Below are 16,092 nucleotides of genomic sequence, written 5' to 3' on the forward strand. Positions count from 1 at the left end.
CTCTGATACCATCTGTAACAACTCAGACCACCCGCTAGCATGATATTGTCCGCTTTGGCACACAAGGCCTCACGGTTTTGCCTTTGACGATAGGGATGATAGCCGAAGCCCCCCACACTCACTCGTCAAAACACGTCATGCTAGGGAGAGGTATCCACACCCTTATAAGGCATGCTTCGTTCCCCTCTCCAACCGATGTGGGCCTTACAATCCACCCCCCTAAGGGAGCCCAGCGCCCTCGCTGGCACATCGATCCGAGTTCTGGCTCTGATACCATCTGTAACAACCCAGACCACCCGCTAGCACGATATTGTTCGCTTTGGCACACAAGGCCTCACAGTTTTGCCTTTGACGATAGGGATGATAGCCGAAGCCCCCTCACTCACTCGTCAAAATGCGTCATGCTATGGAGAGGTATCCACACCCTTATAAGGCATGCTTAGGGGGGTGGATTATAAGGCCCACATCGGTTGGAGAGGGGAACGAAGTATGCCTTATAAGGTTGATGATAATACTCTCCCAGTATACAATAAAACTTAAGAATTTTTTAATTAATAATAATAAAAAATTCTCAACTCTCTTGAACAAAAAAATCTCTAGTGGCATATTCCTAGAGAAAAAGAAGGGAAATTATTTTAGTAAAAATAATTATAAAAATAATTATAATAAATTTTTAAAAATAATAATAATAATAAAATAATAATTATAAATATAATTAAAAAAATTATTTTAATGTTATTTAATTTTTTTTAATTTTTTTATAATTATAAAAATAATTATAAAAAATTATTTTAATAAAAATAATCATAAGAAATTATAAGAGAAAGAGAATTATGTTAGTCAATGGTCATAAATTTATTATAGTGTGTCATGTGTCAATATTTTATTTGTAGGTCAAACTTATATCATTTTTAGCCACCAAAACCAATGCCATTACAGAACTTTCCATTATATAATTAACCGTTCGTAAGTTGAATTTAATTTGCATTGAAAAGAAGATTAAATAGCTTTTACACTTTTCCTTAACATAATGAGAACATTACATTTTTCTTTTAAAAGTTATCCTACTGATTGAAATTACATTATTATTGGATGGCTTACTGCATTAAACAATAAACACCAAGTAAAACTAATGAGTTCATCTCATATGTTGAACTTATTTTAATTATTTGTCCATTTAACCATGCATTATATTAGTATTCATACCATAGCCAAATATAATGCCATGGTCCAAATAGGATTAGTCCAGTTTTACAGAGAACTCATAGAAATTATAAAATTTAACTAAATACTCAGGACACAGCAGTGGCAGAATTTGAAATAAAATTTTGAGGGGACTAGATAGAGGATAATTATCAAGATGCTTTTGATATGGACCATATTTAAGATAAATTTGTCTAATCTCATCTCTTTAGTTTGGGTAATATTGGCAAATTTAAAGCCGTTTTTCAGGGTCTCGTTCCAAAAAATTAAGGTCAAACTTATCAGATGTAACTTTTTGAACTTTTAAAGGTTGTATCTCACTTTTTTTGTGATTCATTAAAATAGAAGAACTTTCTACAGGTGTTGATATTGTAAAAGTTATATGTTTTTCTTCTTAAATATTAGCATTCCTCTTAAAAAATGCATCAATTCTTTGATTTTTCATTATTATTTTATATAAAATTTGAATATATATCTTGTAAAATATGTAAAGAAGAAGTTAGAAGGACAAATATTAAAATTTATAATATTTATTAAATTTTTTTATCAATTTATACAAATACAATAATATTAATACTTATTGAATATTCTATTATTTTTTATCATATAAAAAATTAAATTAAATAAACAGTAAAATATAAAATAATATTAAATTAAATAAATAAATAATATCTAATTTTTTATATTTAAACTTAAAGATAGAGGAAGTGTTACTTATTGAACTTATTGGGTACTTTAAGTCATAGTAGAGTATTTAAGTCAATTGAACTATTTTTTATCTTTTAAAAAAATACTACTAATTTTTTTATAAAAAATTTTGGGGCCATAACCCCCCTTATCTGAACTAAGCTCCACCCTTAAAACACAGTATCATAACCCCTATTCAACCAGACTTGCATAATAAATAAATATCTTGTCATCTATTATTCCAAATATTATCTGGAGTTTAGATCTCATCACAATGTGAGAAATTTTTGAAATAATATGAGAGAAATTATTTAATATTATAAGTAGAGAGGGTTAGGAGTGATGGTTAAATCATCACTCACTCCTATAAATATTCTATCAAATTCAAATTTTTATCAATTTTAATTTACTTTAATCTACTTAAAATTTTTGTTAATTTAAGGATCATAATTCTTTGTAAATACCTTCACTATCACCCAAACAACGACATCGAATAATCCACTGTTTTAATGAACAAATCAAAACCTTCATTAAAGGAACTTAAGAATCTTCACCTATATCAAATTTATCTTTGTTTTAAGTATCACCTCGAAATAATTAGAATGCTACTATCTTAATTATAGCATGTTCAGTTGCTAATAATTTTCTATCAAATTATTGGCTGATGTAACAACATAATTAAACAACTTTATCTAATATCAATTCTGCTAGATAAATTAATAAAAATCTAACTAACAATAAATTAATAAATATTTTTAAATTATATTCTATACTAATTTTATTTACTTATACTTTTTCATCCAATATTGATGATTAGAGGTGTACATGAGTCGGGCCACACCAGGTTTGGTTTAATTCAGACCCGATCCGAAATATAGACCGGGTCTAATTTTTAGATCCTAACCCGATCATAGATCCGATAAAATCTACGCACCTTCGAGTCGGGTGAAAATCGGGTAAAAATCGGGTGAAAATTGAGTCTTTAGCATGTAAAAATCACTTAATCTTCAACCATTATTTCACAATTCACATAGTAAAATTCACTTAAAAAAATATAACAAGAACCAACCATTCTCTAAAATTAAAGCATAACCATAATCAATACTGATATTGTCTAATAACACTAAATATTTAAATCAATACAAATAACACAATATTATATATTAGTCTAAAATCTTAAGCATTTTAAACATAAAATATTAACTTATAATCTTATAATGACTAATAACACAAAATATTAATGTTTACAATATTTAAATTCTACATAACAATAGTCATCATCCATTACTAATAACAAAAAATATTAATTATGTATGATGACCGTGCCACTAGGTTGAGTTCGGGTGACCCGAACTATGGCCCGTACCCGATCCAAAATAATGACCGAGTCTATTTTTGAGACCCTTATCCGACTCTAGACCCATCCGATGAAATCACACTAAATTAGTTCCTAAAGTGTTTGGACCGGATCGGGCCATATACACCCCTATTGATGAAAATTAATTTATTTTTAATTTATATTTTATATTTTAATATATATTTTATATTAGTAGTTAATTTTAATAATTAATTTTAATATACATAATTATAATTATAATAGTTGAATTCTCAAATGCAATCATTATTACTTTCCTTTTAATTTTTTTCAAATGAGTTATAAAATAACTGCCGTCCAAATTCTGTGGGGAAGAACATGATGTATGGCATTTCTCCTGTCCTAACATATATGGAAAAATTAAAGGTTACTTTAGAACCAAGTGGACAATATATTTAACATCATACTATAATTTTCTATTAGGTTTTGACATTTTCCAACAAACATGGTTCAAGATCGATCAACATGCTAATACGGACAAGATACAGCAATATTAATACGATTAACTATATATTATATAGGTATCGAAAATTAACCACCAATTGATTAGTAGTGTATAAAAGTATATATAACAACTTAATATTCATATTCATAATCAAATTTTATGGAGGGTAAACAGCTAAAATTATTTTCGATTTTTGAACATACTTACAAAAATATTCATTATTTTTAAGGTAAAACACCTTAATAAACCAAATGCACATCAATATTACCTGAATGTTTTAAACTAGAAAATGCAACGTCAAAGTTCCAAAACACATTTTTATATAAATCGAATTGATTAAATTCGATTTAATGAAAAACGTAGTAAATCAAATCCAATGGATTTGAATTAGATGAAAAACGTTAATGGAATGAAAATCGAATCAAGTGGATTCGAATTAAATGCATGGTTAAAATGCTAATAAATCGAATGGATTGGTTTCGATTTACATGTTTACTTCGTCTCCCATAGTTCGAATCTAATGAATTCAACCAACACAAGTTGGCACAGATGGATGAGAATCTGTATCCCTTAACTATCTCTCTCGGATTCGATCCTTATTAGAGGATGGAAATAGAACTTACTTGTTTGGGAGGATCGCCTACCTCTGCAGTATTCGAGGGATTAGTCATTGGACTTCCGACATGATAAATATGCAAATAAAAAAAAAGGATTAAATTCAGAAAATATCGAGATCCATATTCATATTAGCTAATATCCAACAATAATATGTATGTTGGCAATGTGTAAAAACAAAAACTATGAAATAATTAGCCCACGACTAATATAACAATCAAAGCAATTCACCACATCATCTATCTCTCAATCCTTGTCTTCTGCAACCACTTAAAGCTATTGTAATCACCACAACTCCAAAACCTAATCTTTTTCAGAATATATAATCATACCTCAAAAACTAAACTTTCATAAAATCTTAATTAAAAATTTACTCTTGATTAACTACGAAAACAACGTAACTGAAGGAACCCACGATAAAACTATTGCAACCACATAAAAAAATATTATAAGAATTTTTCCATTCTCAGACCCATTGAATTGGCTTTGGTTCTTATTTACATAAATTTCAAAAATCCAATCACTGTGTCAACAAGTATATTACATATTCACGTAATGGCCCATATTAAGTTCACTTTCTAAAGCCCATTGCACAAGCAACATAGATTTAGTAATAATATAATAAAATAATATTTTTTAAAATAATTTAATATTTCAAACTCATTTAATTAACATTTCATTAGCATTTCATCATGATCTACTTAACACGTATTACAACGCCTATTTAGAGACAAATTCTAAAAAGGGATTGGACTCACAACTACAAATGTTATTACCAACAGCATCTAGCAACTATACTCGGAAAATAAGATCGAAACGACATGTGTTTTAAATTTAACCATGACACGCACCATTCAGCAAAAAAAGATAAATTTTATTTTAGTATCATAGAATTGTCTTTATTTATTAGGAGTTCTTTCTGAAAACGTGGCTTAAATAATAATACTAGTTTAGAGTTAAATTATGTTAATAACTGTCATATTATAGAGTTTGAAGTAATTATTTTGCTCTCGAAGTCAGGTCGAATATCTTATAGTTAGACAAATCTGACTTGATTTATTGATCAAAATAAGAAGATTGAACACCTTAGTATTTTGGACTTGATTGGTTGGATTTTCTTGTAAGACTTATTGAATCGAATGCATTTTGTGCTAACGGATGGTTTTGAATCATTATCAAAATAAGTAAGTTGTGAGAAAGTTTATTTATTTTATTAAAAATGTAAAATACGCAAAAATATATTCAAAAAATAATGACTTATGATATTTATATATAGCATTTTGATTTATTGTAAACCTACAGAATTATTAAACTAAGTTAGATTGATTTAGTGGTTAGCTTATTAGTTTATTTAAATAAATATCAATTGTTTGAATTTTGTCTTGTGTATTTAGAAATTTATTGATAAATAACAAATCGATAAACCCCTAAATAAATTTCTAATCTAGAACAGATTAATTTTTAACTTATTAGGTTAGAAGATATAGTAGGAGAAAAAAAAATAAACATACAGAATTCTTATTATATTCAATGAAGATCGAATACCTTTAGAAAGCTGAGCTGTTATTAAAAAAATATGTATTACCATGTGTGTGTTCAGCAAAAAGATATTATATTGATGCAATGAAGCCTCCAAGTTTGAATCATAACTTCATAAGTACTAATTTTGTTTTCTTAATGCCTCATTAATAAACTACCAAACAAAAATATCTGCAACTACCCTCCTGGTTACATAATATTTTTTTTTCCTAACACATGCATCACTATTCCAAAACCTGGTATTAACAATATGTATTAGAGGACGAGTAGAATATATATTTTTTTAATTATTATTTAGTTATTAATATTTAAAAATATAAATTAAAAATATATTATTAAATTATTGAACTAAATAAATTAGATTAATAACTAAAAATAATAACCGAAAAAAATAAATTTTGCTAATTTTTGAATATTTTTTTATAATTATTCCATAAATAAATTAATAAATAATGATTGATCACACTTGTTGCGTATGTATATATGTATGTATGTATGTATGTATGAAAGAAAGAAAGAAGGTAAGGTGGTTGATCCGAGTAAGAACCACGTAAGCATAGCTAGATGGATAAAGAATCGTAAAGGCCAAACTATATTGAATATTTGCAACTTGCATTGCTTGTTTTCTATATATATAATCCATTTAGGAATACGTCAGAATTTGCTCTGTCATTCTAACCGCTACCACCACTGACAGCTTCTATCCCACGTGATCTTATGTGTTTTTAACCCTTCATGCAATAATCAATTCAATTTTTTATTTTCATATCAATAAAAATAACTAATTTAATTAAGAATAATAAAAATATTCATTTTAAATTTGATGCAAGCACGTAGTGACGTGAAAAATTGTTATTCGCGTATTGTATTTATGCAATACATATTGAGTTTGATTAGAATTCATATGCTGAAATAAGGCAACTAAGTGTTTTACAAACGTAACCAACAATGATAGTCCAATCCAAGATTTTGGTTTCGAAATAAAGTATATTCAATTCTTATACCAAGTTGAGTGTATTATATATTTAAAAAAATAAGAAAAATCCAAAATAACCCTGACAATTATTTTAAAAGACAACGAGGTCTTTGAAAAAACAATTTTTAATTTAGTCCTTGACAATTACTNNAAATATTAGAGGTCAGATTGGGTGTTTTTTTTTTTTTGGGTCTCGTTGTCCTTTTAAGATAATTGTCAGGGGTCGGATAGGATATTCACTCTTAAAAATGCTATTTGTATACCAAAATTAGTCACTAATGTATTTATGTATAAATACATATGTAGTTTAATTTATTTTCAATATGTATTTATATTTTAACATATATTTTATACCGGTGGCTGATTATGATGTATATGTAGCATAATTCTTATATATTTCACGTTGGAGAGTTGTATAATCCTATCCAACATAATAATAACAATGATGGCGAAAATTCAATATAAGTAGCATTCTATTCTTCACAACTACTACTACCACATTCTTTTTGTCATAAGATAATTGAGATGGCAATTGAGGAACACAAAGATGTTGAGAGTGGTGGTGATTTGCAAGAACCGTTTATTCAACATGCACATGATGATGATGATAATAACAATAATGGATCCTCCATTGGGATGGTTATACTTAGCACACTTGTTGCTGTTTGTGGTTCCTTCTCATTTGGAACTTGTGTATGTTCAATTAACCTTAGCTTAATTAACTACTAAATTTTTTTAATTGCATGTTGAATGATGATCATGATGATGAAGATTATGTGAATCAGGTGGGTTATTCAGCACCAACTCAAGCAGCTATTAGAGCAGATCTTAATCTCTCTCTTGCTCAGGTTAATTACTTATTATCAATTTCCCTTTTTATATATGTTGTGATTATTAATAATTTTATGTAAAATGGTGGCAGTTTTCGTTGTTTGGTTCATTAGTAACCATTGGAGCAATGCTTGGGGCTATAACAAGTGGTCACATTACTGATTTCATTGGCCGCAAAGGAGTATGTATATGCTTAATTAATATCTTCAATTAAAGTATTAATTAATGTTAAGTTTCTTATTATTTTTGTAATAATTACAGGCGATGAGAATTTCATCAGGATTTTGCATTACAGGTTGGATAGCTGTCTTCTTCTCCAAGGTAATTAATAACAATAATTCCATCTTCTGCACCACACAATATTATTTTTCATATTATAATGTTGATAATATAATGCAGGACTCTTTCATACTTGACTTGGGAAGATTTTTCACTGGCTATGGAATTGGAGTTATCTCATATGTGGTATATATATTACTACAATGTTCAAATAATATAGATCTTAGCTTATTCATATATATATTAATATTAATGACTAAGAAAATGGAACAGGTTCCAATATATATAGCAGAAATATCACCTAAAAATCTTCGTGGAGGACTTGCAACAACAAACCAGCTTCTCATTGTGATTGGATCATCAGTCTCATTCTTAATAGGAAGTGTTGTAAATTGGAGACTACTAGCACTATCAGGTAATTAAGTAACAACATCATTTAATTTAGAGTGAATATCCCATCCGGCCCCTGACAATTATCTCGAAAGGACAACGAGGTTCCTAAGAAAAAAAAAACACTCAATCCGATCTCTGATATTTTTTTTTGGGACTGATTAGTCCCTGTGCCAAAAAAAACAACATTGATTTTTTTTTGGCACAGGGACCTTGTTGTCCTTTCGAGGTAATTGTCAGGAGTTGGATTGGGATTTTTTTTTGTCAAGGGTCTCGTTGTCTTTCGAGGTAATTGTCAGGGACTATTTTGAGTTTTTCTCTTTAATTTTATACAAATCTTGCTTTAGTTGTGATGAAAAAATGGTCTAATTCTATTGGTTTTGCTTGGAAATTTTGAAGGCTTAGCACCTTGCATTTGCTTGTTGATTGGTTTGTGTTTCATTCCAGAATCTCCTAGATGGCTGGTAATAATTAATTAAGCATTATTATATACAATAATAATAATAAGAAACCAAGCTGTGAAATGAAAATTAATTAAAATGAGCATGATTTTTTTTCAGGCAAAAGTTGGGCGTGAAAAGGAATTTCAACTAGCTTTGAGAAGACTTAGGGGTAAAGATGCTGATATTTCACATGAAGCTCAAGAAATTCTGGTACTTAGCTTTCAATATTATAATCTCTGATCATAAGAGGCTGATATCCAATTAGTTGCTGCCATGTAAGCAAGAGTGGTCTTTTTGAGATACTATTTTCGCTTACATGGTCGCATTTGATTTGGCGTGCGTCAATTTAAAACTATTTTACACTGACAGTATATGCATACTAATTGAGCCGAACAAATTTGGTGATTTGAACAGGATTATATTGAAAGTCTTCAAAGCCTTCCTAAAGCTAAGCTATTGGATTTGTTCCAAAGCAAATACATGAGATCTTTAGTTGTAAGTAACATACTATTTATTGCAGAAACTTAGTCACAAAATGTAATTAAATTGGTCAAATCAAAAGGTTTCTAATAGTTTGTTACATAATTTCAGATTGGTGTTGGTTTAATGGTATGTCAACAAGCTAGTGGAATCAATGGTATAGGATTCTATGCATCTGAGACTTTTGTAGCTTCTGGTAAGTAATGAGAAGAACAAATAATTCTGTTTCTTCATATCATGTTCATTCATCTATGGTTTGATTTGTTGCAGGGCTTTCTTCAGGAAAAGTTGGTACCATAGCCTATGCTTTAATACAGGTAGTTGATCACTCTATACAAATGCTTCTAAGTTCTAAGAAAGTAATCATGTACCTACATTTTCATGTATGAACTTCATTTGTTACCATGAATCACAGGTTCCATTTACAGCATTGGGAGCAATACTGATGGATAAAACTGGAAGAAGACCTCTCATAACAGTAAAAAAAATTTTTTTTTGTTAACACTCATTTATATGAAATAATGAGAATCAGAAGTTTGATACTTAAACTAAAGTTTTATTTGTTCACAGGTTTCTGCTAGTGGCACTTTCGTAGGCTGTTTTATTACTGGAATTGCTTTCTTTCTTAAGGCAAGTCTATATATATTACATAGGAGTGTTAGGGCTAGCAACTTTTGGTATTTGTAGCCATCAAATAGTCATCAATGATAATTTTAATGGTATGAGATTGGTGTGAGATTTTATCTAATGGCTCACTCTTCCTTATTGGTTACATACTGGCCAAAATTTAGAAAAGTTGCTGGCCCTCTAGACTTTTCCTATATTATATTTTAATTTAACTATAGATATAATGTGCATATGTTTTAGAGAAAAGGACAAATAGGTCCTTGACCTTTTGTCCCGCGGACATTTTTGTCCCTGGCCATTGAAAAATACTTTTAAGTCTTTGACCTTTACAAAACTTGGACGGATCAGTCCCTGACGGAGGCATTTGGACGGAGGGACTGATCCGTCCAAGTTTTGTGAAGATCAGAAACTTAAAAATATTTTTTTTCAATGGTCAGAGACAAAAATGTCCGCAAGACAAAAGGTTAGGGACCTATTTGTCCTTTTCTCTATGTTTTATTATTCAGTTCATAAATTTCATTTTTTGTGACTCAATGAATTCAGGGTCAAAGCTTATTGCTTGAGTGGGTACCAACATTAGTAGTTTCTGGTGTGTTGGTGAGTTTAATTTTCCACCTTCAATTAAATTCACAATCCTTAAGCTTATTATTTAGATTCAGATTTTGAGCTGAAAATGATTCATCTATTGGTTTTTGTTGTTATCAGATATATATTGCATCATTTGCAATTGGAATGGGATCAGTTCCTTGGGTGATTATGTCTGAGGTATGTATTATAGTTAAGAGTTTAATAAATAGTAGAAAAATTAAGAAAATGTTTTTTTTTTTTTTCACTAATACAATATGTCACATTGCAGATCTTTCCCATAAATATTAAGGGAAGTGCTGGGAGCTTGGTAGTGTTATTGACATGGCTTGGAGCTTGGATAGTTTCATATACTTACAATTTTTTAATGGATTGGAGTGCTCCTGGTAAGTAACATTTCTATATTTTTTTTGAAATAAAAAGCTCAACACAACAAGGTGGAGCATCAACGTCTCAATAGAAAAGTATTAAATAGATAAAATAAACTAATTCCTAATCATTTTCGATAAAAACCATCAACAACCCAAAAGATCAAATATCACTCCACTCTTTGTAACTTTTAATCGACCTGTTGACTATTCTTGCAACACCCTGATTATTGATTCCTGAAAATTCTGTCATTTCTTTTCAACCAAGTGCTCCAGATGATAACAATGAAACCAAATTTACCACCAATATTCTATTAATTCGATTGCACGATTGACCCTCTAAACCACGTAAACTTATGGTCATTCATCTCTATATCCACCAATTCAAAAATGCTGTTAACATTTCTATAAATAATATTGTTGGTGTAAAAAAAATCAATTATCATGAGTTATTTAATTTATTTTTAATTTATATTTTATATTTTATTATATATTTTATACGGAAGATTAATTTTGTATTATTATCTTTTGGACAGGTACTTTCTTTTTATATGCTGTTGGATGCCTCTTAACTATTGTATTTGTAGGAAAACTAGTTCCAGAAACCAAAGGAAAAACACTGGAAGAAATTCAAGCATGCATTAACACAGAGCAAAAATAAATTAATTAATTAATCAAGAAAGATGAGATGAATTAGATTCTAAAATTGTATTGTTCTTTTTTACATCCATTTTGTCAATAGGATCCCCAAAGACACAAGCACATGAGAGTAATAGATGAGTTGCAGTATTGTAACGAATAGTAGTAGTAAATATGTGTTCATTAATTGTAAAATTATTGTTTTAATTGTTGGCTCTCAAGAGTATTATTGGATTAAGAAGTTTTTTTCATATTTATTTTCTTGACCGGCATATTTTGCTGGTACTTGTGAGTTGTGACTCTTATCAGTTATCATGCAAAGACTTAAATTTAAGCATTACTAAATTTTTAGAGAATAAATAGACAAAAATACATATAAAAGAGTTTGTTGTAAATAAAAATACATACATTAAAGTTTATAAATATCAAAAATACACTCTAAAAACTGATTTTGATGGACAAAAGTCTCATGCCGATAATAAATATGTAAGATCTGAAATATACTTTTGTTTAAGAAAAATAATATTTGGAATTTTTTAATATTTAAATTAAATAAATATAAAATTTATTAAAATACATAAAGTATAGCATAATTATATAAATATCTAATTGGTCACATCTCAATTATTGAAGAAATTTTCAAAAAATGAATAGATCTCAAGTACTGAAATTTTAATATGTGCCAGAAGAGTTAAATGGAATTTTAGTATCCGAAATATATGCAATGGGAATATAAGCTTGATCATAGTGACTCGGTATATGGTCATTTTTTATTCCAGTGGTATATTTTTTTTAGAGCATGTTTGATCATGGTGTTATGACAGTTGGTTATAGTACAAATAAAATTGGTACCGGTTATAGTACAAATAAAATTGGTACTGATTGGATTGTTAAGAACCCAGGAAATACTGAATGGGATGAGAGAGGGTACATAAAGATGAAGAGAGGCATATATATTGGTCTTGGATTATGTGGAATCGCCATGAATGCTTTTTATTACAATGTTCGGTGAATTCAAGTTTTCATGATGAATATGTTTTTTTTTTTTACTAAACAAAAAAGAAAAAAAAACAAAATTAAATTAATTGGTTAGGTTCATATTTAAATCTATTAGATGTTGAAACTCACTCTATGGTTGGCTCCAATTCGAGTGAATATCCGCGCCAAAAATAGCTGTTCTAGTCATCCAATCTACAACACTATTTGCATTCCTCTGAATTAAAAGAATAGAGACTCTTCAATTCCAATTCATAACCTCCTGTATATGCTTTGACAAATCCCATTCTGAAATATCTTTACCAAGCATTTTTTGGTTTACCAAAAAAAGAGCTTCTAAACCGTCTGTTTCATAAATAACCTCACGAAATCCACAATCACAAGTTAGAAGTAAACCTCTCCAAATCGCATACAATTCACCAAAAAGAACACTGCACACTTCGGCTTTCTTAGTGCAACCTTTCAACTAACATCCATCAGAATTGCGAATGATACAACCAAAACCAGCATAACCAAAAGGAGTAAAACAACTAGCATCACAATTCAATTTAACAGAATGAACTGGAGATGGAACCCAATACAAACAAAGCGAAGGAGGAGACAAAGATTGATGCATAGTAAAAATAGTATGGAGCTCTCTTACTGAACTACGAATCAAACTCACCACTTTACTAGGACTCCAAGAGTCATCTGTATTAAATAAGCTATGATTCCTGCTTCTCCAAATCCACCAGATAGTCGAAAAGAAAAGAAAAACATCTCCACTCCTTGTACCTCTGTAAAGTCAATCACGTAAATCCGAGTTATCTCTTAAAAGGTTTCAGACCTCCTTGGCACTAGGGAACTCCCGAAGACAATAAAAAATGGATTTAGAACCATTTTAACACCAATGACAAGTGCTAGATAAAGTTAAGTCACGACCCAAACGAAACTCTGTAGTAAAATCCTCCCTCTGACGAATATGTTATTTTCTTTTGGTTCTAATGGTATTTATATATTCATAAATAAAAATTTTAAATTTTTCTTGAATCTGATCATTAGTATTTGGTGGGAGTAAGGGAGGTGGTGGTGGTGGTGGTGGATATTTTTTTCGTAAAAAGTTAAAAGAGCGATTTTAATACGAAATAAAACGTTTGGGATGATTTTAAATAAAAAATAATACTGGGGACGAATTTGATTTTGACTCTAAACTTTATGGACCAAAACAATACTTATCCTTCGATTAAGTATGTGCGTAGAGTGTAGCCAATTTATTTTTATACGATTTAATTTAATAATATCATTTTTTTAAAATTAAATTTGCAATACTCATAAATAACTAGTACAATAATACAAGTATATTTGTTTTTATTGAATTAAATTGGATGAGCACATCTTGGATACTCGCATTGTGCATATCTTGGGTACCGAGTCCATATTCTATTTTTGGTTAGGGATGAATGCGGATCGAATCGGATCGGATATGACCAAATTTTTTATTCGATCTGCACTAAAATCATCGGATCGGATCAGATTCAATATCCACAGTTTTTAAGCTTGATCCGATCCGATCCGCATATTTGCGGATCGGATCAGATATCCGCAAAACACAAAAATATTTTTAAAAACTTATTTTTATTAAAAAATATCAATAAAATTTATTTTTTCCTATTCTTTTAAATATGTTTACTTTTAAAATAATTTTAAACATACTTTTCTTAAATAATAAATTAAAGTAATACAACATATATGATAATTATTAGTTGAAATAAAACATAAAAAGAATATTTACTTATTTATTCTTTATTTTTGCGGATATGCAAATCGGATATGCGGAAACCTACACAAAATCCGCGATCCGATTTGATTAGTGTGCGGATCGGATCCATATCTGCAATTTTCGGATCAGGTTCGGATAATCACCGCGGATATGCAGATCGGATCCGATTCATGAATATCTTTTTGCATGTATCTTGGATACCGAGACCCCATTTAACACTTCTAACACAGATTGGGTCTCAGTACCCGAGATATGTTTATTTTTTGGAATTCTCCACCGATCGAGATATGGCCAATTGTGTATTTATGTAATTATGTTGTACTTTATGTATTTTCGTAAATTTTATATTTATTTAATTTAAATAAAAAAATTCCCAATATTTGAGATATATTTTGATATTTATAATTTTTAATGTGTACTTTTATCCACTCCAAACTTTTTCATGTGTACTTTTATCCATTTACTCTTTTTTAGAAGTAATTTTCTTAAATTTATATCAATAAGGTGATTTCTTTTTTTGTTATTTACAATATTAGAGTAAAAACTTAAATTTAAGCCCTACTAATTTTTTAGAAGTATTTTTTTTTATGTTGATCAAAATAAAAACATTATTTCATTAAATTAGTTTCTTAAGTAAAGTCATTATTGTTTTTATTTTTTTTATGAGACATAATCATACTTCATTTTGTTAAGTAGTAAATGTGAGAAGTGTAATAAGATAGTTTCACATTAAAAAAAGTAATAAAGAGAAAGGAATTTATAAGATAAGAGATTCATTAACTTATCTTATATTCTCTCACTTAGTTTCTTTTAGAATTCTCCCCAGTGATTGAGAGATTTTCATGGTGGCCCAACAAATAGTATCAGAGATAAAACTTGACACTTTAAGATTTTGAGTTGGATGTGGTATATTCTCATCTTATGCTTGGCTCTTTTCCAGTCTGGTACTCAAGGAGTATTCAAAGTGAAGCAGCATCGAAAGTCATCAAATCCATTAACTTGACACCTTAAGATTTTGAGTTGGATATACTATTTTCTCATCTTATGTTCTATGGGTTAGATGTGGTGTCTTCTCACTTAGTTCCTCCCCGAACTCTTTCCAGTGGAACTCCTCATAATGGCTCAACAAGTGGTATCAGAGCCGATAGTTAATTAGTTTGGTGTGAGGAATGTAATAAATTAGTCCCACATTGATGAAAACAAGAAATAGTGAGAAGTTTATAAGATAAGAAATCCATTTTGACTTGACGCTTTATTACATAAAATGAAGGTCCATTCAACATATTCAGCTACTCAATCACTGTTCTATATCTTCTACAGTCTCCTTTTTGCTACCATAAGCCTAGTTTTTCCTCAACTACGTCCAAAGAAAAGAAAAAGCCCACAAACTAACCTCTTTTTCTGGCCCACAAATGTCGATTAAATTATATGCTAATGATGGCTAATTAGTAATTACTATTGATTGACCAACACAAACAGAATTTACATGATGTCACAGTCCATTACAAAATGGTGTCCAAAACATGCGTTTATACATCAACACGCTATGCAAGTAGGGATGGCAAAACTCCCCGAGACGCGGGGATTCCTGCGGGGACTGCCCCGAATGAGGATCCGACTGTGGGGAATTTTCCCTGTGGGGATGGGGACGGGGGACAAAATTCCCCTGAGGCAGACGCGGGGACCCGAGTGGGGATCCCCGCTAATCCCCGAAGTTCATAAATTTACTAAATTGTCCTTAATAGTTTATTTCTCATATATGTTTTTTAGTCATTTCACACACACACACACAAAACTCCTAATCCTTATTTGCATAACTCTTCTTCAATTCAGAAATCTCTAACATTGTCCATAC

At 29.7% G+C, this 16,092-nt stretch overlaps 1 protein-coding gene across 1 annotated transcript; it reads left to right on the forward strand.

Moving 5' to 3' along the window:
- LOC107638532 (sugar transporter ERD6-like 16) lies at positions 7,270-11,739 on the forward strand. The gene is made up of 17 exons (XM_016341857.2): positions 7,270-7,533; positions 7,626-7,688; positions 7,763-7,852; positions 7,933-7,992; positions 8,071-8,136; positions 8,224-8,365; positions 8,740-8,804; positions 8,901-8,993; positions 9,198-9,278; positions 9,375-9,459; positions 9,534-9,580; positions 9,679-9,741; positions 9,834-9,893; positions 10,434-10,487; positions 10,596-10,655; positions 10,747-10,861; positions 11,380-11,739. The coding sequence occupies exons 1-17, from the start codon at positions 7,366-7,368 to the stop codon at positions 11,502-11,504; spliced, it is 1,437 nt and encodes a 478-aa protein (XP_016197343.1). The 5' UTR covers positions 7,270-7,365; the 3' UTR covers positions 11,505-11,739.

This window comes from Arachis ipaensis, chromosome B04 (assembly GCF_000816755.2).
Source record: "Arachis ipaensis cultivar K30076 chromosome B04, Araip1.1, whole genome shotgun sequence".
Taxonomy (NCBI): Eukaryota; Viridiplantae; Streptophyta; class Magnoliopsida; order Fabales; family Fabaceae; genus Arachis; species Arachis ipaensis.